Source organism: Rattus norvegicus, chromosome 4, assembly GCF_021556685.1.
Source record: "Rattus norvegicus strain SHRSP/BbbUtx chromosome 4, alternate assembly SHRSP_T2T, whole genome shotgun sequence".
NCBI classification, from domain to species: Eukaryota; Metazoa; Chordata; class Mammalia; order Rodentia; family Muridae; genus Rattus; species Rattus norvegicus.
Window position 1 is genome coordinate 155091540 of NC_141537.1, and position 25029 is coordinate 155116568.

At 40.9% G+C, this 25029-nt stretch overlaps 1 protein-coding gene across 10 annotated transcripts in view; it reads right to left on the bottom strand.

The window, feature by feature from the left end:
• The window catches only part of Erc1 (ELKS/RAB6-interacting/CAST family member 1), a 306255-nt gene that overhangs the window by 279829 nt on the left and 1397 nt on the right, over window positions 1–25029 (bottom strand). For all 10 annotated transcript variants that reach the window (XR_015685325.1, XR_015685323.1, XR_015685324.1 and 7 more), the window contains 1 exon segment: window positions 1085–1907. Coding sequence is in view for 5 of the 10 variants with exons in the window: in XM_087656198.1 (XP_087512324.1) it covers window positions 1085–1753 (669 nt within the window). In the remaining 5 variants the exon portion in view is untranslated.

Sequence of the window (25029 nt, forward strand, 5' to 3'; positions counted from 1 at the left end):
TTTAATTCCAGCAATCAAGAGACAGAGACAGGTGGATCCCTGTGAGTTCTAGGCCAAAAGAACCCTGTCTCAAAAACCAAAACATACAAGCAAACCAACAAAATATCCTGCTCTTATGGGGCTGGAGAGATGGCTCAGCAGTTAAGAGCGCTAGCTACTCTTCCAGAGGACCCAGGTTCAAATCCCAGCACCTGCATGGCAGCTCACAACTATCTGTTCCAGTTCCAGAAGATGTGACACCCTCAAATGACATAGATGGAGGCAAAACATAACACCAATGTAAATAAAATAAAGGATATGATTGAGGGGTTACTTACTTACAGAGGTGCAACTGTATCATCGAAAAACCCACTCCCTTTACTTTTTTGTTTTGCTTTTCAAGAGAGGCTTTCTCTGTGTAGCCCTGGTTGCCTTAGAACTCTCTTTAGACCAGGCTGGCCTAGGGCTCACTCACAGAGATCAGCCTGCCTCTGCCTCCTGAGTGCTAGAATTAAAGGTGGCCACCGCTGCCACCACCACTTCCCAGCAAAAAGCCCACTCCAATATAGGTGAGGAAAATCTGAAGGCAGCAAGACAGGTCCAAGAATCTCCTGCCACAGCCTAGGCAAATGCTCTTCCACTGAACTAAAGTCCTGTGTTTGGTTGTTTCTAGTGTAACCCAAGTTAGCCCCAGCTTCACTATGTAGCCTAAGCAATCCTTAAGCTTGTTTTTTAATTTCTCCTTTGAGACAGGGTTTCTCTGTGTAGCCTTGGCTGTCCTGGAACTTGTTCTGTAGACCAGGCTGGCCTCCAAGTGACACGCACCAGCACTGTCCAGCTTAAGTTGGTGTTTTGTTACCATCATTGGCATTGCTTTGTTAGTTTTTTTCTTTTTTGATTTATGTGTGTGAGTGTTTTGCACTGTGTGCAGGACAAAATCTGAAAAAGGCTAAGAAAGTAGAAACAGAATTCTAACGTAAAAAGAATAAATAAAAAATAAGGAACAAAGATGGGGAACCTCTACAACAGGGTGGAAAAGGAGTGCCTCGTTTTATTTATATACTTGGTTTCAACCCATAAAGATAAATGCGTGAGTGAAACTAACCTGGTTTTCCTCCTGCACAACTCGGTACTGCTCCTTCCAAATGGTGATTTTGGAAGCTTCGTCTTTTCTCAAGGCCCGCTCTTTCTTCAGCTCTGGACTCCAGAAGGTCTTGATGCTATTCATCGAAGAACTTAATTTGCTCTCCTTTACTTCCACATCTTTCCTCAAAAGATCGTTTTCTCTTAATACTTCCTTCAGCTGCGTCTGCAGATCCATGATGGTGTTATCTCTTGCTTGACGAAGAGAGTGAGGTACCGTGGACGCCATACTAACAGGAGGGAGGTGATGCTCTCCAAACGCTATGGTATCACTAGCAACCCCACTGCTTGCTATGTTGGGGCTGCTGCCCATAGCAGTCATCCTAACCCCGTAAGGCAGGCGTCCTCCAGAACGGCCAAGTGTCATGGTGCTTTTAGGTGTTTCTGCACCCACGTTTTCATGGTCACTTAGGTACATAGGGCCAGATGTAGCATAGGCAGCATTTAAGGACTGTATATTCTCCATTGAAAGGGTTTTCCCACTGCCACCTCCAACACTGTTTCCAGAACTCCCTCCTGTGCTATTTGTTCGCCGATGACCTAAGCGAGGGGACCGAGGAAGCCGAGGTGATCGCCCAGGACTCTGGCTGCTTGGTTCCACTTTCCCCACTGACCGAGCACTTCCATACATGGTTGCAGGGTGAACTTAGGTGCCAGAAATGGTATGAGTAGAAAACAACAATACAAGTCCGTGAGGTTTCTCTATGGCTATAAAGTCAGCTTAAGGCTGTCAGAAATAGCAGGTCACCAGCTGTCCAATCTTGAAGAAATATCTTATGCCATATCTGCAATGAAAAGATCACACATTAAATATCCCAACAATCAATACTTTTCTCAGAAGTGTTCTGATACCTTTATTTGGGAAGAGTCTCTTTTCATTAAGTAAACTCATGGCTTTAAAATCAGATTACCCATAATGTAATGTTTTTCTAACTAAAAATGAGAGTTTCAACTGATAATTACCAAGTAACACATTATTTGAATAACAGGACTCAGAATATTATATAAGATCAATGCAGAAATATCAATACTTGGACACATTATCAGAATTAATAAAAGAATTCAATATATTAGTCAGATATAAGCTCAATATATAAATATTAATACTCAACACATTATTAGAACAAATAACAGCTAAATTTCCATAAGATCAATATTTAAATGCACACTGGGAATAACAATTAGAAAATGAAGCTTTTGGGGCTGGGGATTTAGCTCAGTGGTAGAGCGCTTACCTAGGAAGCACAAGGCCCTGGGTTCGGTCCCCAGCTCCGAAAAAAAGAACCAAAAAAAAAAAAAGAAAAAAAAGAAAATGAAGCTTTTTTTTTTTTTTTTTTAGGTTCTTTTTTTTTTTTTTTTCCGGAGCTGGGGACCGAACCCAGGGCCTTGCGCTTCCTAGGCAAGCGCTCTACCACTGAGCTAAATCCCCAACCCGTGAAAATGAAGCTTTTAAAGTTAAGGTTAGGGAGATGGGGGCTGGAGAGATAGCTCAATGGTTAAGAGCATTGACTGCTCTTCCACAGGTCCTGAGTTCAATTCCCAGCAACCACATGGTGGCTCACAATAATCTGTAATGGGATGCTCTCTTCTGAAGTGTATGAAGACAACTACAGTATACTCACATATAAATAAAATAAATAAATCTTTATAAAAAAAAAAAAAAGGTAGGGAGATGGATCGGTGTGTAAAGTGCTTGCCATGCAAGGATGAGAACACTTGGTCACAGCCCCAGAAACGAGGTAGAAGTGAAGGCAATAGCATGCGTCTGAAATCTCAGTGCCCCTGTGGTGAGATGGGAGGCAGAGAAGGGAAAATTCTCAGAAGCCCATGGGTCAGCTAAAGAACAAAGACCCCATTTCAAACAAAGTGAAGGCCAGGACCAATACCTGAAGCTGACCACTGCCAATAGGCAAACACACGCACACTCACACACAGGCACACGCACACACACGGGTGTGCACGCGCAGACATGCGCGCACACACACACACACACACACACACATGCGCGCGCACACACACACACAGGCGGGAGGGGGAGAGAGAGAGAGGAAGAGAGGAGGGGCGGGAAGGAGTGTGGCTCTGGGTTCGAGCCCCAGCACTACATGAATGGACGTGCAGCACACGCATGCTAATAACCTCAGCAGAAGAGGTAAAGGTCATCTTCATCTACAGCTGAGTTTCACATACACAAGACCCTGATCAAAAAGTAAGAGTTAAGTCCTATTAACAGCAAACCTATAAAAGTACGTTAAACCTAACCAAAAAAAGTTCAAGCATTTAAAACTCTACTAAAAGACATAAAATACTACCTTAGTAATAATTTTTTTAAAAAGGCAAAAAGTTACCCATACTGTGAAGGTATCAGTTCTTCTCTCAGTTCATTAACAAAATCCCAGTAGATTTTCCCATAATTCAAAAGTGCTGACTCTAAAATTCAAATGGAAGACTAAAAGTACAATAGCCTGCTCTAGAGGACTCAGATACCTCTGACCTCTGTGACACTTGCTTTCATGTGCATATAAGCCCACGCACATACACATAATTAAAATAATAAAAATAAATCTTAAAAAAATAGAATGTGCTCTTAGCCACTGAGCCATCTCTCCAGCCCTTCCCCCTTTCTGAACTAACTTAGCACGGAAGCCGCTCTTTGATGTAAGGTTAACTAGTGCTTTTATGTGTAAAACTGAGCATAAGTAACATGTATTTCATCAATAAAATAATGTACATGATCATCACTATACAATACCCAATAAAGTAAAATTCTGGGAAGCAAAGTCAAATCAGATCACCATATTCTCATAAAGACTTTATTATAAGGGTAAACATGTGACATGTTTATAATCCTAGCTAAAGGAAGTCTAAGGCAGAAGGATCCAGAATTTGAGGCCAGCTTGGGTTACAGAGTAAGACCACATCTCAAAAAATAAGATGAAATAAAATAAACAAAACAAATAAAAGCAGCCAGACGTGGCTGTGTCTGTTGTGATCCCAAGCACTGCGGAAGATGAAGCAAGAGGTTATTAAGTTCAAGGTCAACATGGGCTTTTACAAACTCCAAACCAAGCTGAGGTGCCTCCAGCAAAACTGCCTGGGAAAAATGGAACCTCTGCTCTGCTGCCCACCAGAACCTGACGGAAAGATCTGATTTCTGAGGACACCACACACTGGTCATGGAATGTGGTTGGTAAAAACCAGGAAGCTTCCTCTCTGATGCCTACTTCTACAGCTGTAAAGGCTATTGGAGAGAAAATGAAAGTCATTAACAATATTCCCAGGCTGTGAACAGCAATAAACGGGCTGGCATAGATATTATGGAAGTAACCAGTCACTTTCAGATTGGATTTAAGGACGGTCCCACAGGAAGAAACACATGCCTGGTATTGCAAATCTAGCCGATTAACCCATGGTTGGGGAGCTCATAGGCCCCAGGGTTGAACCTACTACGATTATTTTGCTAAACGGACATAATACTAAGCTGCCTTCTAAATTTTATCTCTGCATCCATAGAGTGCTGCCACTCTTGGTTTCTTTGTGCACACAATGATGGTTAACATAGAAACGCACTATTGGTGAGACAAGTGCAGAGAATAAGTGACTGTGGAACGCTCAGTCTAAATGGGACACACACGTATATCCTGCCCTCCCCAAGACTCAGGGATCATCAAGGAAGAGGATTCAGAAAAGTTGTAAGAACCAGAGGTCAGGGAAAATCCAGAGCAAAGAGTGTCTTCTCTTGAGAGAACTTGTACACTAGTGAGCTCACAGCAGCTATGGTTGCCAGCACAAGATCAAGCCAGTCAACAGTCTAGCACTGAGTGAAGGGGGTTAAAAGCTTACACATACCCATAACTGAAGAGCTATGAACAGCTGATAGCTTCTGAGGTAGGGAGAATCAGTTTTCTTTCAAAGTATGGTCCCCCTTAGTCATGAACACCACAACCAGTCAATGGGCAACTGGACAAAAACACACAAAAAGATGGAAGGATGCCACGGCCGGGATAGTCTGGCTCTCAGAAATCCATAACCAGAATTTCTTACACAAAATGGCTTTACGTCTAGACTATGTAAACGCCCACCACTTTACTCTAGAAGTCTTTTCTGGACCCACTAACAGTACCTGATTCAGTGTAAGCTATATATAAATAATTGTGATGCTTAAGTGGGTCATCTGGGCAGTGGAGCACCCCTTTAATTGCAGTGCTGGGAGGCAGTGGCAGGCGGATCTCTGAGTTTGAGGCCAGTCTGGTCTACAGAGCAGGTTCAAGAACAGCCAGGACTATACAAAGAAATCCTGTCTAGAAAAACAAAAAGAAAAAGTGGTTAAACAAGAACAGTTTGTGCATGTTCAATATAGATACACTTTTCTGAATCCTTTTTGCCATTGATTGGTTTAATCTAAACACAGAACCCAGAGCACACTGTCTCCTAACTTCTACCTGGCTGTTCTGGACGGCTCGTTACATGTGAAAAAGTGACCTTTCTGGGTGAAAGGTCGAGGAAAAACAGCAGAGGGTGTAGAAGTCTTTGATCAGTTGTTTCATAACACTCCAAATTTATTACCTAATCTCAATGGGTTCTCAAAATAGAACAACAAAACTGAAGTCAAGCCTGGCCACTATCATGCCACCACAAAGCTTCTAGATCATAACAAACACAACATGTCAACACTAGCCCCACGCCACAGATACACTTACTCCTTACTCAGCATCCTGGAGTGCATCCAAAGGTCTACATATGCATCTACACACAGTGATTGCAGGGACCCTTTAATTCTCACTCTTCCTCCAAAAGCTGTAAGCTTACCATGGAACTAGAAAATGCTCTAAGAGCAATATTTTATAGTAACCTACCTGAAATTAATTATAAGAGAAGAGGCTCACATAAATATGCTACAAGGCAGTTACAAGAAGATACAAAAGATGTGTTTACTACCGTTAGCTATGTAAAGCACTGCCAGTACAATCTGGCCTAAATCTCAAAATCACTAGCCTGACCTGCTGTACTAGGTTACACTCATCTGTAACAATCAATATCTGAAAATGAGTTAAGCATTTTAAATTGTTCTTCAAATGTTTTCTCAAAAAGATATAAAATTTCTTGGGCCAAGAATGAATATTTTAAACTCTCTGAAAAACATTTAAAAATCATACTGAAGTACAATTTAACAGAATCACAATTTGAAATGAGCTATCATTTGAAAAAGAAGTTTCAACTTTTAACTAATATATATATGTATACACACACACACACACACACACACACACACACACACACACACACACATGTGGAGACTGAACCTAGAGCTTTGCACAAGATAAGGAACAGTTACCACTGAGCTGCCATTTCCAACTCCGAGGTTTTCTTCCTTGCTTGTGTTCTGAGACAGGATCTCATGTACCCCAGTCTGGCATCCAACCTGTCATGCAACTGAGGGTGGCCTTAACGTCCCGATGCTCCTCCTTCCACTTTGGGAGTGTGAGGAGCACAAGCACAGACCATCATGCCTAACATCTACAAGTTTCACTTTTTAAAATATTCTGCATGTTTCATAGGTTCTAAGGTAGATACACAATGCTATTCATACTGCATCATTTGAACCAGCAAGAATGTAAATTTTCAGCAAGAGAATACAATAGTTTAAAGAATTATGTTCTCTCCAAACTCTAAAGATGCTTCTCTTTACCTGACATAAAGACATCCATAGTATACTGCAGGGAAGCAGGAAAGCAAGTTGTGGAGGACTGCATAGAATAAAATCAGTAGTACACTACATGATACAACACACATATGTTCATATACACACAAGAATGTCTCCAACCCTTAGGTCACAAGTAGCCAAGGCTAGCTAAGAATACAATCTCATGAAAAACTGTAATTTATTTATTATGAGAATTTTTGTGATTTATTTGCATGTCTGTAATGTTGCATTACACGGATGCATGTTGTGCATGTATGTATTTGTAAAGGCCATAGACTAATATAAGTTATGACCCTTGGTTACTCTCTACCTTACATATCTGGGAAGGGTTTTGTGCACTGTGTTTTCAGATGCTGATTTCTATGCCCAGACATCTGGTTGCACTCCAGATGGTAGCGTGATCAAGCATCTCCAGTCTCTATGTTATACAAAAATTGTTTTCCATCACCTTTGAATGGTTAATAGAGCTGATCGGCCGATTAACTGAGCAGAGGAGATAGGCAGGATTTCCGATCCCAGTAAGAGGTCCCAAAGAAGATGGGGGTGGGGGGTAGGTAGAGAAGGACCAGGAGGAGAAGAAAGTGTGGAGAAACCATGTGGAGAAGCCAGGAGGACTCACCATGAGATCATGAAAGCTGCCATGAGGACACACATGAATCAGAGCAAACCAGCAAGACCAGACGGCAGGGAAATGTAGTAGCAGTGTGGTCAGGTTAGAATAGACAGAATCTGCCCAGCTAGTAGAGCTTGCAACTTGCTATTAAAATACCAGGTCTCTGTGTCTTTATTCAGGAGTTAAGCAGGCATAGAAACACCCTGTAATTAATCAGGTACAAGGGGACAGACGGGGACAGAGAAATCGCCCCCAAGAAGTGCATTACACCTACACAGTGAGTCAGCATCTCTGACTTGAACCCAGCGCTCACTGACTTGACTCGTCTAGCTAAGCAGCCTGATCCACAGACTATCTGCCTCTGCCTCCAGAGTTCTGGGATTATTGACGGGTGAATACTAAGAATCCAAACTCTAGTTCTCACATTTCCATAGGAAGCACTCATATCTTCAAAGCTAGTCCCTTCTGAAAGTTTTGTAATTTGACTGTGTAGTTCTTAAGTGTGAACTTTAAAGACGACATTGCACAGCTATATCAAAAGAGTAACAAAAACCCTGGGCCAGTGAAGTCACCTGATTGGATAAAAGTGCTTTCCACCAAACCCAATACTTTGAGTTCAATCCCAGGGATATGGTGGAAGGAGAGAAATGACCCCTACAAGCTGTCTCTAATGGCTACACACAAAAGTTAAATATAAATGTATTATTTGAAAAATAGAATCAGAGTGAGGCAGGAGAACAGAGAGTTCAAAGTCAATACAGAGTAAAGTACAGAACTTTCTTTGCCTAACACAAAAAGAAAGAGCATGTATTATATGTTTAAAAATCTCACTATAAACTAAAACATTAAATAAGGACCACTTAGCACTAATTTTCATGGTAATCAATGATGAGTGACAGAGGTCTGGACACTGATTGCTAGCGCTCCTATGAACAGTAGTCTTAAAAAAAAATAGAAATTTACACATTAAAGAAAGCACATGTCTGTTACACCTTCCACATGTAACTTAGCAAAACTAGGTGTGTTCAAACCATGTGTGCCTGATTATACCACCTTACCCTGACTATGGACTAGAAACTACAGATCACTGGCTAATGAAGCTCCAACAAAAGGGCATGGTAACCTGAGAGTCTGATAAGAACAGCAAACTAGGAAATTAAAGGTGCAATCATAATATTTGCCACTGTTATTATTTTTCCCTTTTATAGAAGGGTTAGTAACTCAGTTGCGAATCAGGTAGATTACAGGTTTCAATAATTCTTATCAATTTAATCAACTTAATGGTAAGTTCTATCTTATTCTCACCATGACAAACACCTTGTCAAACAGATACTTAGGAGTACACAATGTTGCTAATCAAAACCCTCTGTTTATATCAACAATCTGCTACTCGGCTCAAGGGAGGCAAGCTCTAGGGTGGGAGCCTTCCCTTGATTCTAAGCCTCACTCACTTACACTATGATCTTTTAGAATGCTAAAATATTCAACTTTAATTATCTTACATTTTATACCAAATCTCATCCTAAATTTAAAAAAAAATCACACAAGTTAAAACTAAGTACATTTGGGTTGGGATTTAGCTCAGCGGTAGAGCGCTTGCCTAGCAAGTGCAAGGCCCTGGGTTCGGTCCCCAGCTCCGAAAAAAAGAAAAAGGAAAAAAAAAAAAAAAGTACATTTGATCTCAATAGATATGAAAACCAACCATTTTCAGTATTTATTAATGAGAAATTTTTAGGATAAAAGGAAACGTTCTAACTTCAATAAAAGGTATGCACAAAGCAACCAAAGCAAGTATCTGTAGAGAAGTAACTCCAATGGTGCTTGAAACCGACAGCGTGTAAGACTCCCAAGACAGGACAGGGGACCCAAAAAGAACTGGGCACGAGGCATGCCTATAATCCCAGCCAAGCAGGGCGTGGGGCATGCCTGTAATCCCGGCATCCAGGAGCATGAGTCAGGGGCATTGCCACACTAAATAAAAAGACTTTGTCAGGGGAAAAACCCAAAACCACCAGCCAGCCAGTTACCTCCTACAGCTCTCCTTGGGTCCACTGGAAGCTAACATCACACAGTTGTCTCAGCCGTTCAATGAGGCATTACAACCACCAAGCAGGTAGGGCATGATGGTACACATTGAAGCCAGTTTTGACAGATCAGGGTCTGAAGAGCAGGGTCACAGACAGCAGAACACACACACACACACACACACACACACACACACACACACACACACACACACACACGCGCGCGCGCGCGGCTCCAACAACTATTTCTTCTCCACAGCTTATATCCCCCAGGAAAATCTTTCAAGCAGTACAAAAGTTGCAATGTAGTTGCACTCTGTTTTTCTTCAAGTAAACAATTACAATGAGTATAAGAAAAAAAACCAGCATGTTCTCCAATATTCTTACATGATTAAATGTTTTATATATTACAGGTAGAAAACAAATTATTCCCAAGAACCCACATACAATCGTGTCTAAGCAACTTGTTATAGATTAACAAAGTATAAGCCAGCAAGGTATTTTTCTCAGCCAGTTTCTCATATTGGCAGGCTACAATCTGTAGTTACAAAGAAAGGATCATTTTATTATTTATCTTAAAAAAATAATCATATAAAAATCTTAAAAAGACGACGACTAATCTAAACTTTTATATAAAAAACAACTAGTCATTTCTATTTTAAATCCTCAGGGTGCACATCTACTCATTAACAATTTTTTATTAAATCATATCAGGAAGCCAAGGGCAAAAATGGTTACAAGAAATTAATCATCGCCTTGATCACCAACTCAGCCTTAGCAAGAAAGGCACATCAGCTGGTACCAGCGGGCTGCCATTGTTCTTGTTCCCTAGCCTCAAAAATCCCTCACTCAATTATCCGAAGTGTGCCTTTCTGAACTTTAAATTGTTCCTCAAGATTTTTTAAGTCAAAGCCACTAACAAAAACATCTTAACCTAACTAAGCTGACAATCTACATCTCTAAACTCTAAGGGTGGTGATCATTTCTAATAAACTACATCTCTAAATTCTAAGGGTAATGGTTGAGTCATTAATCTGCTCCAGCAGCAATGCTTGAAAAAGATCAAGCACGTCACTGTTACTGTAAGTGCCAATGACACTGCCCAGTGAGGGGCTGGAAACCCCCTTAAGAGTTTTCATACAACTCACAGATTTATGAGGGATGTTATGACCTCAAAGGCAACAAACAGAGAAACTCCACAACAGCAAGTAGTACTAAGGACATGCAATCCTCAGGGCTCAGCCTCTCTGAGACACACCCATCGTGATTGTTCTAACCAGTAGGTGAACCTCCTGAGTTCTGAGGGCTGTTTGCTGTTCCTTTTGCAGGCAGGGACACACTCTCAGCACTAAGAAGGTGGAGACAGTAGGATCAGGAATTAAAAGTCAGGTTGTGCTATATGAGATCCTGTCTCCAGGGGGAAAAAAAATCCCTTTAAGCAGCAACCTAGACCAAATTCTTACCAAGAAAATGTCCCCAAGCTGGCAATTAGACACTTTCATTTCTGTTACCCTTTGACAATTGGCACAAAGACCAGAGCACCAGAAGTTTGGCTTATTCTTCTTTCTGTTAAGTGACAAACTGCTAGATCTAAAAGGGCTCATCGATCAGGTCTGGGCTTGGCCATGCCTTATGTGTGTATTATGCTAGACATTATAATACTTAACAAAGATAAAAATGAAAGTTCTCTCTGAGAAGTAAATTGTAAGAACATCTCTCATCACTGTTCTATGCAACCAAATGCTAGAAATCCTAGCCAGAGAAGGGGGGAAAGGATACCTGAATTGCAAAGAAAAAACAGTAACAATTTCAAAAATAATCTGCAGGTAAGTTATTAGGCTACGCTGGCAAAACTTAGAAAATACAGCCTATTCTGAAAATTCAAATGTGTCTCCATATAGTGACAATAAGCAAAAAACAAATTTTATTTCAAAGTTCTCTTTACAACCAGACCTACAGCTTGTACTCCCAGCACTAGAAGTAAGGCATGATAATTGCCATGGAACCAAGATCATTACAAACTGAAACCAGCTTGGACTATAGAACAGAACTCCATCTTCAAGAACTAAATAATTGGGGTTGGGGATTTACCTCAGTGGTAGAGCACTTGCCTAGCAAGCGCAAAGCCCTGGGTTTGGTCCCCAGCTCCAGAAAAATAAATAAATAAATAAATAAATAAATAAATAAATAAATAAATAAATAAATAAACAAACAAACAAACAAACAAACTAAATAATTAAGCCAGGCATGGTGGCACACTTCTTTAATTTTAGCACTCAAGACACAGATTGGATCTCTGTGAGTTCCAAGCTAGTCGGGACTAAATAGTAGAGCATGAGAGGTTAAGTTTATTACTTATTAAATGAATGAATAAAATTATTTAAATAAAAGTCAGGAGCCATGGCATATGCTTGCAGTCCCAGCTATTTGGAAGGCTAGAATAGGAAGCTGAGGTGCAGGTTAACGGAAGCCTGCGAGTTACGGCCAACCTGAACAACACTGTGAGATCATGTCTTGTTAAAAACAATAGTAATAATACAAAACCAAGTCTACTACAGCAGCATACATAAAACAAGACCCGTGTACAAGCACTGCAAAAGAAAAGAACTACAAACTACTCCTGTCCCTCGTGTACTGGCTCGCACCTCTAATCCCAGCATTCTGGGCAGCTGAGGTGACTGCCATACATCTGATGTTACCCTAGCAAGACAATGTCTCAAAAAGCAAACAAAAAACAAGGAAGGACTTTGGGGATGGCTCATCACTTTACACAACGCCTGCTAACCTGAGTCTAATCCCTGGGATCCACATGGTAGAAGGAACAGCCAAGTATCACGAGTTGCCTTCTCCCCTCCACAAGCTCTCCATGTTTGTCAGCCTCTCTGTCTCTGTTTCTGTCTCTTTCTCCTACACACACACAAATGTAACTTTAAAACAATCATCTAAGAAATGAGAAACAATGGAATTTCATTTAACAATTCAAGACTGTACATCATAAAGAAGTGTTTTACCCAACTTTTAAGTCCAACCAAATTCTAATTTAGGACCTCAACTTCCTTGTATCTTTTGAGGGGTTTCATGTATGTGCATGTATGGGAGTACTGCTAAATCATGTCTTGACCCACATCTTTCAAAAGTCAGAGAACAACCTCAGGTGTCTGCTCACCTCCCACCCTATTAAGACCCAAGCAGTGGGATTCTGTTTTGTTTTTGTTTTTGTGTTTTGGAAAACAGGTTCATGTTTAAGCCTTGAGCTTGCTATACAACTGAAAATAACCTGGAGACCATCATGTCCAGTCCATAAAGTGATGAGCATTAACACAGGACCTCAAGCATGCTAGGCAAGCTAGGCAAGCTCTCTACTATGGTGCAGCCACAGTCCTTTGTTTACTTCCTATGCTACTAACTGAACCGCAGAGCATCAAGCACACTTAAGCTGTCTACCACCCAGGCCCTTCTTTTTTGTTTGTTCCTTTTGAGATTGGGTCTCTCTACATAGCCTTGGCTGTCCTGGAACTCACTATGTGGACCAGGCTGGCTTTGAACTCATAGAGTTCCACCTACCTCTGCCTGTAAGATTAAAGGTTTATACCACCAGCTCAATACCTCTTTTTCTCTCCCCCCACCTCCCACCCCCCTGTCTCTGAGACAGGTTTCTCTGTTTGCCCTGGTTGTACTAGAACTTGCCCTGTAGACCAGGCTGGCCTTAAACTCAGAGAACTACCTACCTACTTCTGCCTCCCAACTGCTAGGATTAAAGGTATGCAGATTGACTAATGACTTAATAAAACTATTTAAAATGTTTGGCTGTGGGGCTGGGGATTTAGCTCAGTGGTAGAGCGCTTACCTAGGAAGCGCAAGGCCCTGGGTTCGGTCCCCAGCTCCAAAAAAAAAAAAAATGTTTGGCTGTGGTCCTGTTGGATTTTCATCTTAAAATTGTAATCCAACATCATTTTGTAGTATATGTTGATGAGTTTTATTAAGTCCATACAATTATACAACCATCACAATATTTAAAACACTTCAACTAACACCAAAAAAATTTGCCTATGCCAAGCATGGTAGCACCCGCCTATAAAGCCAGCACTCGGGAGGCTAAGGCACTTCAGTCAATCCTCAATCCTATGCATGAATCCCACCACAACTGATTTGACACTTTCCTGTAAATTCATAAATAAAATTAGACGCCAGTTACTTCTTCATTTGGCTATTTATGTGAAATGTATTAGTATTAGTATTGCTCCTTTTTATTAGCCATCAGCTCACCTGCTCCCAGATTTTGCTGCTGTGCATACCTACACACAAATCTGTGGCATGTTTTCATTTCCTCTTTTGTAGACACCCAATTACAAAAGCTAAGGGCATACAGTTAATACGTCTGACTTATTTTCATAATATCTGTAGCATCTAGCAGTGCTGCCAGCCATGGGCAGGAATGCCAGCTCCTCGCATCCTCACCTGCACTACCCCATTCTTTTCATTTTAGTTATTCTCCAAGGGTGTGGGCATTATCTCACTGTGGTGTCTCGGATCTAGTGACTAATGGTGGGAACAGCTTTCCCAGGTGCTTATTACCACGGCAATGAAGGCTCTGTTCAAATCTTTTGCTCATATTTTCTTGGCTTGTTTATCTTATTAGTAAGAGTTCCTCATATGTTTGAAATGCAAGGGAGCTTGCATTTAGATGGAGAGATGGCTCAGAAATTTAGAGTGCTTGCTATTCTGCAAGAGGGCCAGAGTTCAGACCTGAGCACCTACATCAGGCTGCTCACCACACCTGAACTCCAGCTCCAAAGGATCCAATGATCCTTCTCGTCTCTCTGAGTACTCACAAAACACACACACAAATAAAATAAAGTCTTTAAAAAAGAAGAATAATGTTCTAAATAAAAGACACAAGTCCTTTTCCAACTACATGATTCCAAGTATTTTTCTCCCATTTGTCACTTGTTTTGTTTGTTTTTTTTATTTTGTTAGTGACTACATTTTAAGAGTAAAACTTTCAATTTGTTCGTTGTTTTTTTTTTTTTTTTTTTTGGTTCTTTTTTTCGGAGCTGGGGACCGAACCCAGGGCCTCGAGCTTCCTAGGTAAGCGCTCTACCACTGAGCTAAATCCCCACCCCCCCCCTTTTTTTTTTGTTTTTGTTTTGGGGAAACAGGGTCTCTCTGTGTAGTTCTACATACTATAATACTATGTACTATATACTATGTAGTTCTATATATGTAAGTCCTCCAACTTGCTATGTAGACCAAGTTAGTCTCAAACTTACAGAGATTCACCTGCCTCTGTCCCACCTTGCTACCCAACCTACCAATCCCTGTCTCTGTGCCCCTAGTGCTAGATTAAAGGCATGTACTACCACACCTGGCCAAAAACATCAGATTGTCTTATTTTCTTTTGAGTTATGCTTTCGATCTTGTATCTAGAGCACCCTAGCTGGTCATGGATACGCCGGTAGTTCCACTAACTCAAGAAGCTGAAGGGAAGGTCACTTGGACCTAGTAGTTTAGCATCATCCTGGAAAACTATAGACCCAAGAACCCATCCCCAAACAAAATCCTGGAAGGAAAAAAAGAGCAGCCAGGAATAGAAGCAGCAGGTGAGGAGCAGAACGATTGAGGAGAACAATGACACGCATCTCGGAGTATAATGGCACCTAATACTTTTATGCTGACCTAAAACACTAACTTAAAAATTCTCTCCTCAGAATTTCTCCTGTGAGGTAAAATTTGAGGTTTTTTCTTTGTCTTGCATATAGTAATAATTGTTCTATTACTTTCCCCCATTAGCACCTCTGTCAAAAATTAATCAGCTGGGTATGGTGGCACACATCTTTGATTCCAATGGCTCAGAAGGCAGAGGCAGGTCATCTACACGGAGAGTTCCAGGAGCCACTCTATCTCAAAATTAATTAATAAATAATTGGCCAAAATGCAATAAGCAGCCAAATGAGACAGACATCTGTGCACCCATGTCTACTGCTGCAGTATGAATAATAGTAAAGATACAAAATCAAAATCAGCCTAGATGTTCATCAACAGATGAAAAGAAATATATATGTAGTAGGCATCATAAAGAAAGAAATTATGTCATTTTAAGTAAAACAGAACTATGTCCTAGCTTACTTCTCTGTTGCTCTGATAAACACTGACCAAAAGCAACTTGGGAAGGGAAGGTTTGATTTGCCTTACACATCTCAGTTCACCTCTGAGGGAAGCCCAAACAGGAACTAAGTAGGACCCTGGAGACAAGAACTGAAGCAGAAAGCATGGGGCGCGCTCTCTATGGCTTACTTCTCCTGGCTTGCTCACACTGTGTGCTAAAGCACCCAGGACCTGCTACTCAGGAGCGGCACCACCCACAGTGAGTAGGCTGTGCTCTCCACATCAATCACCAGTCAAGAAAATGCACTCCAGGCCAGTATATCGGAAGCATCTTCTCCCTGAAGTTCTCTTTTCCCAGATGACCCTAGCTTGTGTCAGGGTAACAAAGAAGTAACCAGCACAAACTGGATGATACATTGTTATAGAAATAAAAGATGGGGGAGGGCCATCATATGTTTTCTTCCATAGGTAGAAACTGGAAGGGGGAAGTATGGTATATACAGCAGAACACTATTCAGCAATCAAAGTGATCAAACCCCAGCAACTCATAATCAAAAACCTCTCAAAACATCATATCAAGATTCCAGTATAAAAAGATAGGATATATATGATATATATATAGATATATAGATGAAGTTGAAAATAGAAAAAAATGAACCAGCCCCTTAACATGCAGTTCCACTGTCTGTGGTTTCAGGTACCAAAAGTAAGATATAATATGATAATATTAAGTGGGAAATTGCAGAAATAAACAGTAAGTTTTAAACCACATGTTATTTGAATAGCATCAAAATATCTCATGCCATCTACTTTACCTTTCCCAGGAATCTATTGAATCCATGCTGTCTATGCTACCTATCCATTAGTCTCTTGGTGGCTTTCTAGATAATGAGATTTACTATCAAGATGCTGAGTACCAGTATCCTTTCCGAAGTAACCCTTACACTATGTCTCCATATCTATGTCATCCGCCTCAATACATTTCATCCCATAGGCACTGTATCGTTTCCCATTATCACAAGAAGGGCTGAATACAAAGCCAAAAGAGTGGTGCAGGCCTGAAGTTGAAATACTTGGGAGACTAAGACAGGAGGATCAAAAGTTCCAGACCAGCCTAGACTACCTAGAGAACTTCTCTCAAAAAGGGGTGTGGGGAGGGGGAATAGCTAGGTGTAGTGGTGCATGCCTTTAATTCCAGCACTCATAAGGAGAGGTAGGCAGATCTCTTCGAGTTAGAAAACTAGTTCTACACAGTGAGTTTCAGGCTAGAAGGACTACAATGAGACCATGTCTAGCTAGCTGGATAAACAGATGGATGGACAGATGATGGACGGTCAGATGGTTGGATGGTCGGATGGATAAATGGGTAGGTGGGTGGGAGTCAGGGAGGGAGAATGGGTATACAGTTCAATAAGGTAGGTAGGTTACTTAGTTGTCCTCAAACTTAATATACAGTCCAATGTGCCCCTAACTCCTATCTCAGCTTCTTAAACGCTGGGCTGACAGGTAGGACCTTCTGTCTCACTAGAGAAGAGGCAACCTACAGTATGAGTACCACATAAGTCAGGACAGTGGCTATGTCTTCATAAAGTAGGAGTGGACTAGACTGTGATGAGTGCAAAAAGCTTCTAGAATGGTGGCAATGTCCTAATATTTGATCTAGAAGATGATAAGTATTCCATACTTGGTTAACTACACATTTGTTTTAGATATTTTTCTAAATATCTATACTTAGATAGATATAAATATAGTATCTTTGATATATTTATATATTATATATGATATAGTATATCATGTATTATACATGTGGGTACAGCTGTGTGTTTGTGTGAGTGCATATGTGTGTGCATGCATCTAGACCAGGGGTCATTTTAGGTATCATTCCTCAAGAGCCTTATAATTTGAGACAAGTCTTTCATTTGGCCTGGAGCTCACAAACTAGGCTAAGCTGACTAGACAGCTAGCCCCAGGGATTGGCCACCATGCTTGGCTTTCTCACATGGGTTCCAGTGCTGCAGCTGAGGTGTTCATGCTGTACAACAAGCACTTTACCTACTGAGCTACTTCTCTAGTTCATATTTTTCTATCTTAATGGGCAAATTATATTACACATTAAAATTAAATTTAAAGTCTAAACCCTTATTTTCCAAAATTGCTTTACAATATGATCACAAATGTTAAACTTAAGGCATTTCCCACAGAACACTGGTTAATTCCAAATGAAAGGGCTTTCAGATAAACAATAGCAATGGGGGAAATTAAGGTAGTATATTCAGGGAATGGTAAGGTGAAACTGTTTATTCATACATAGTATACTACAATAAAACTAGAAAAAATGCAGGGGATTAATGTTACTAGTTGGTGAACCACTAACAATGACAGTTTAATGAGTACCGGTCATTTTGGTGGTACACACTTAGAATGTAATCCCAACACTAGGAGTGCTGAAGCAAAGAGACTGCAAGTTCAAGGCTTGCCAAGGTTACACAGTGAGACTCTACCGCAGAAAATGAAATAAAATTAAACGGTCATCCTTCTAAAGCATACTTGGTAACGTGTTCTAATTAAAAGTTCATAGCTTCCCTTGGGGGGAGGGGCTCACACCTTTAATTCCAGCCCTTGGGAAGCTGAGGCAGGTGGATCTCTTAGTTCCAGGCCTGAGCTATGTAATGAGTTCAAAACCATCCTGGAAGACAGAACAAAACCTTGTCGAAAGAAAGAAAGAAAGAAAGAAAGAAAGAAAGAAAGAAAGAAAGAAAGAAAGAAAGAAGAGAGAGAGAGAGAGAGAGAGAGAGAGAGAGAGAGAGAGAGAGAGAGAGAAAGAAAGAAGGGAGGGAGGGAGGGAGGGAGGGAGGGAGGGAGGGAGGGAGGGAGGGAGGCAGGCAGGCAAGTGTGCACAACCGTGAAGTCTGCTGCGGCAGGCAGTTTCCACCATGGATATTTTCTTCCTCTAGGTATTCATGGCATTATGAAATACCATCTTGTGTTTGTTGGATCTAAACACAACCATCTAATATACAAAATACCGCAAAAGTGAGAGCACATCACTTACAAGATTAAGTTTTAAAACACTGGCTAATATTTCCCCACTTCCCTCCAGAGCTCTTGATCTAAGGAATACAAGGTGCCACTGTTGTAGGTGCCCACATAAAGCCATGCAGGGAGCCATATGGCAGTGAACAGCCAACAAAAGCCTGAAGCCCACCCCAGCCATTCGTGGAAGCCTGGAAGCAGATCCTTCTCCACTGAAGCTCTGAGATCACAGCATCCTCAGTCAACATCTCCACAGCCTTACTGATGACCCTGACTCGGAGGCATCGAACACAACCAGACTGACACAGAAACTATCAGAGGAGAAACGTTTATTTTAAATTTGGTGGTCATTTGTCACATAGCAACAGACCACAGGTACAGCTGCTAAAGGATTAAATACAAGGACAGAAAACAGCCACTGGCCATATTCCTGTGCTATTTTCAGTCTCAGTGAAATCAGATGACACTGAAGGAAAAGAAACCACAGGTGAAAATATGGAAGAATACAATAAATGTAGACAGCTCTTCTCAAGAAGTTTGGCTCTAAAGCTGGGGGTGGTGGTTCCAGCCTGGAATCCCTAAATTTGGATAGAGTAGGTAAGAGGATCAAGAACTCAAGGTCACAGTGAACTTGAGGATAGACAGACTGGGCTTCATGAAACCCTGACTAAAGTAAAATAAAATAAAATAACCAAGCAATAACAAAGTTTGGCTACGGAGCTGAAAGCATCTTAGAACAATAAAATACGGAGTTGTGGAATTTCTCAAGAAGAAAGTTTTTAAGTTAAGAAATGGTAAGAAGGGCTGGAGAGATGGCTCAGAGGTTAAGAGCACTGTCTGCTCTTCCAAAGGCCCTGAGTTCAATTCCCAGCAACCACATGGTGGCTCACAACCATCTATAATGAGATCTGGTTCTCTTCTGGCCTGCAGGCCTGCATGGAGGCAGAAAGCTGTATGATCTATACATAATAAATAAATATTAAAAAAAAAGAAATGGTAAGAAGCTAATAGAGACTTCATTGAGAAGTCTGACAAAGCCTTCTTTCTGCCTTAACTGAAAACTGGCTTTCCAAGCAGGACACCTCTTGTCACAGCCCTTTTTCAGTCTCCCATGCTATACCCAATAATGAGAAATGGTCTCACCAGGCCGTTATTCCTGAGCCCTCATGAAGATCCTTACTGTGCTTCTCATGCTATTCAGCCAACATAGCCTTCTACTCTGCCCTCCTCACTGACTGCTAACAACCATCTCAGGATGCATAGGGACCAACCGGACAGTGGTCACTATGCTCTACACCACCACTCCTGCCCCAGTGCTGCTCGGTTCAACACACACATGAATGGGTCCTTTAACATCAGCTCTTGAAACTCTCCGTCCTCAGTAAGCAACTCTGTTTTCTGGCTTCATCCACTCAATCGCTTGTGAATTCATTTACTTGTACTATTACCCATTCATTCATCAAATATAGTAACCACCTATTATTTGCTCAGCAGAGAACACATGACAGATAGTACTGTCCTAATGAAATATAGGATTTTTTTTCATATGTTCCACAAAGACAGCATGAAAAGATGTAACTGAAATCCAGTATATGACAACCACATTCTTTTATTCATCAGTCAAGTAACCAGATCATTCTATAAAACTGGTATTGTCTGGTGTGATTCAGTGTCTCTGTAGAACCGTAGAACCGTAGTGATAGCTATTTCCCTTGAAACGGTTCAAAACTATCTATTAAGAGAATCTATTCTAAAATAAAGCCAGAGTTCATCATGAGACCAGAAAAATGAAATATTTCTTAATGCAATTTTAAAATGACTAAATAGCATCTAATTGTACAGAATTTTACTGGGAGGAAAAACAAAAACTAGACGTGGTAATGTATGCCTGAAATCCCAGCCCTCTGTAGGTGGAAGCAGAAGGGTTGCCACTTGGTCCAGAGAGTTAGAGTCCTTGACACACACACCAGCACCCACAGGGCAGCTCACAACCATCACAACTCCAGTCCCAAGAGATGAAATGCTCCAGACACCTCAGGCACCATGCACACTTGTAGTGCTCAGAGGGCACAGGCACAAGAGTAGGCAAAATACCCATACACATATAATGGAATAGCGTGGGTTTATTTTTAATTTTTAACAAAGAAAAAGAAAAATAGTGATAACCATTAAGATGGGATGGAAGAAACTGTTCCCTGAGTTCTTGCTGTGACACAGTTACTATATGAATAAAAACAAAAGTCACAGACCTCCTTTGTTCATTTTTAGCTTTTCTAATCAATCCAGGCAAGCAAAAGAACTGAATGATACTTGTCCCTGTCTCACCTACTTCACACCACGACACTGAGTCATCTCCATTACTAGACATCACAGTCAAGCGGAGTTCTCTTATCAAACACACGGCACACTTAACAAGACGGAGTTGGTCGTTTCCCTCCTGTGGACTATCGTGTCTTTCTGGTCCTCCTCTCATTTGGTGACTCCTCTGTCCATTCCGCTGCAGTTCTCCAGAATATCTTGCAGATTTTGGTAAGATAAGGGCCATAAAGATGGAGCTGTTTGTCGGTGAGCTACTGCACCCCCAATGCCTAAGGAGCACCTAGAATCATTCTCACTACAGGACAAGATGAATATATAAATGAACCAGTCTCCAAAGCTCAGAGGCTAGATCCCTCCTCTATCTAGATAAACTCATTCCCTGATGCTCTCAACATGCCACGATTTTAAATATGAGAATACCTTACTTTTCCTGCATATCTGCCCTGAACTTCCAGAATTCCCCCAAACATGCTTCAACTGCTGTCTCTACCTTCGTTCAAGTTGTTCAAGCAAAAACCTCACTTATTAAGATGCCTGCACCCCAAATTCAATCATTACAACTTATCTAGCCTCAATATATACTCAAAAATCCAAGCACTTCTCAGCAGAATAGTCAGAGCCATTCACATCTGAAACACCATCGCACAATCTCTGTCTACTATGTTTATTTCTATCTCCCACCCTGCCCTAAGGTCCCACAAAGTCAGAGTAGGATGTGGTTCCCTTACTTTACTCAGATTATATCCACTGGTCTACAAGCTTCTTGCTCCTATCACCATGCCTTCCTTCCCTGCTACTGTGTCTTCCCCCACCATGATCAACTGTATCCCTCTGAAACTAGAAGGCAAATCCTTTCTCCTAGAAGCTAATTTTGCCAGGATGTTTAACACGGCACAAGAAAAGAAACTAAAACAACATTTATTAACATCCAATGTGTAATTTATTCATTTACCTATTTTATCATATGCCTCCTCAACTAAAATAAATGTTCCATGAGATTTCAATTTTTATACTAAAGACACTTTATAGTCTCATATATGTCACATATATGTGTGTGTATGTGTGTGTATATGAATTACTTATTTTATGTATACAAATACACTGTAGTTGTCTTCAGAGCCACCAGAAGAGGGATTCAGATCCCATTACAGATGGCTGTAAGCCACCATGTGCTTGTTAGGACTTAAACTTAAGACCTCTGGAAGAGCACTGAACCTTGAACTACTGAACCATCTCTCCAGACCCTGAGATTTCAAATTTTTGTCTGCTTTGTCCCCTACTAAAATTCTAGCACCTAAAACACTTGGCACACAGTACAGTACAGTACATGTTCTGTGTCTGTGTCTGTGTGTGTGTGTGTGTGTGTGTGTGTGTGTGTGTGTGTGTAGTAATTATTTTGTATTTGTGTGTGCACCGGTGCATGTGTGCATGTGAGCATGTGGAGGCCAGATGACAACTTGTAGGATTCAGTTTTCTCCTTCTACTCGAGTATTCAACTTGGCAGCAACTGCCTGTACCTACTGAGACATCTCCCAGCCTTCAACATGGGGATCTTAACTGAATGACTAAATAATACTCAAGGAATAAAGTTCAAAAGGTGTTAACAAACAAGCTAATTATGTGTCAAAACTGTTTAACTACATAACTTGTTTAGCCATCCTAAGAGGTTAAATACTATTGCTATCATTCTCATTTTTCAGAAGAACTTAGGCAGAGGTTAAAATTCAGAAATTAAGGCTGGAGGGCTGGGGATTTAACTCAGTGATAGAGTGCTTACCTAGGAAGCGCAAGGCCCTGGGTTCGGTCCCCAGCTCCGAAAAAAAGAACCAAAAAAAAAAAAAAAAAAAAAAAAAAAAAAGGCTGGAGAAATGGCTCAACAGCTAAGAGCATTTACTCTCTTGGAGAGGGGCGGGTTCTGTCCCCAGCAACCACATCAGGAAATTCACAACAGTCTATGTTGGCTCCAGAGAGCCAATGCCCTCTGGCCCTCTGCATACATGTGGTATACATAAACTCACATATATACATACAGAAAAATGTATCTTTTTACTTTAGTCCCAGCACTTGGGAGGCAAAGGCAGGAGGATCTGAAGTCCAGAGTCAACCTAATCTACAGAACTAGTTCCAGGACAGCCAGTGCTATTCAGAGAAACCTCGTCTTGAAAAGAAAAACACCTAAGGTGAAGCAACAGTATGGCCTACACTGTCCAATGGCACGGCCAGGATTAGACACTCTAGACATGGAAAACCTCAAGCGCCATACAACTCAATTATATTCCACATAATCATGGCCCATCGCTCTCAAAATAGCTGATGTGTCCCCTGCTTTCTCCATCAGTGTCTCTGCTACCTTATGCATAAAACACATTTAACAACTCTCATATCCTTCCTACAGAATACAACAGCAGCTGTTTCTCTGAGAACCTTCACTTTTAAATTTCTAATTTGATGCTGACTTACAGGACTGACATAGTACTACTCTATGACTTTAGCAATGAAGAAAAGCTTCAGTGGACTCAACAAGTATAGTATAGGGAATAAGAGGCAAACACCCTTAATTTTTTAAAAAAGACAATTCTACACTGTAGCTCAGTAAGAGCTAGAACTTACTATGTAGCCCAGGCTAGCTTGAAACTCGAGGCAATCTCAGCCTCCTAAGGGCTGGAATTACAGGTGTGAGCCACCACACTCAGGGAGCAGCAAGACATTTAAGATTTACTTTCTTCTCAGTTCTGAGTATGGAAACGTGAGTGATGTGATGGGTGCAGGAGCCGGAGGAGCCCGGGAGAGGAGTCATCACCCAGAGCGGCTATAACTTGATCTAAACACTTGATCAATTAACTGTCTTTGCCTCCACTTCCTATTAGTCTCTACAAGTATTAAACTACTATATAGTTTTTTATAGTAGATCAGAGTCTGTTCATGAAGTTAACCTGAAAAATAGTGATCTCCAACTACTGAACCTAACCTATGTATTTCTCTCTTGAGTTACAGAAAAGATTCCCCTGGCCACTTCCCCAAATAAATTAGGTAAGTGTTAGGAAAGTCACTGTTTAAATTTGATTTTATAGCAGTTTCTCTTCTTCCATAGGTGAACTATTGAGAGCCATGCCGCTCATTATAGTATAATATATATCCATCAAAGGACCTGTTTTCTCAACAAGAAATAGCTTAAGTCATAAATGATAAGACATGTGACTACTATAAGCTAATAGAAAGCAAGAATCCAAAAAAGTTTAAGTTTATTGTGCTAAAGTGTAAAATGCTGACAGACACTGTTTGTCTTAGTAACAGCTCCCAACAAAGTAAGATACATGCTCCCACAGGGTACCAGAAGAACATTTTTTTTTTCTTTTCTTTTTTTTGGAGCTGGGGACCGAACCCAGGACCTTGCACTTGCTAGGCAAGTGCTCTACCACTGAGCTAAATCCCCAACCCCCAGAAGAACATTTTAAAATCACTTGACTCTGACAAAATTCCTTAGAAATGGAGTTACTTACATAAAGAAGAAAATTCTATTTCATTTTTTTAAGATTGATTTACTTTATTTATATAAGTACACTGTGTCTTCAGGCACATCAGAAGAGGGCATCAGATCCCCATTGCAGATGGTTGTGAGCCACCATGTGATTGCTGAGAATTGAACTCATGACCTCTGGAAGAACAGTCTGTGTTCTTAACCACTGAGCCACCTCTCCAGTCCTCTAATGTTTAGTAAAGACTAAAATAAAGCCAGGTGTGGTGGCACATGCCATTAATCCTAGCACTTGGGAGGCAGAAGCAGTGTGAACCCAGCCTGGTCTGCAGAGCACGTTCCAAGACAGCCAGAGGTACACTGAGAAACCCTGTCTCGAAAAACAAAACAAAAGAAGGAAAAAAAAGACAACAATAAGTACACCTGAAAATAAAAAAATAAATAAATAAATAAATAAAGGCAATCTTCAAGAAAGCCAGGCATGGTAGGTCATGTCTAATCTCAGCACTTGGAAGGCTGAGAGAAAAGAATAACAATAAATTGAAGGCCAGCCTGGGGATAGAATGAGCCCTTACCTTTAAAAAACAAAACAAAACAAAACAAACAAAAAAACAAAAAAACCCCGAAAAATAGGGAC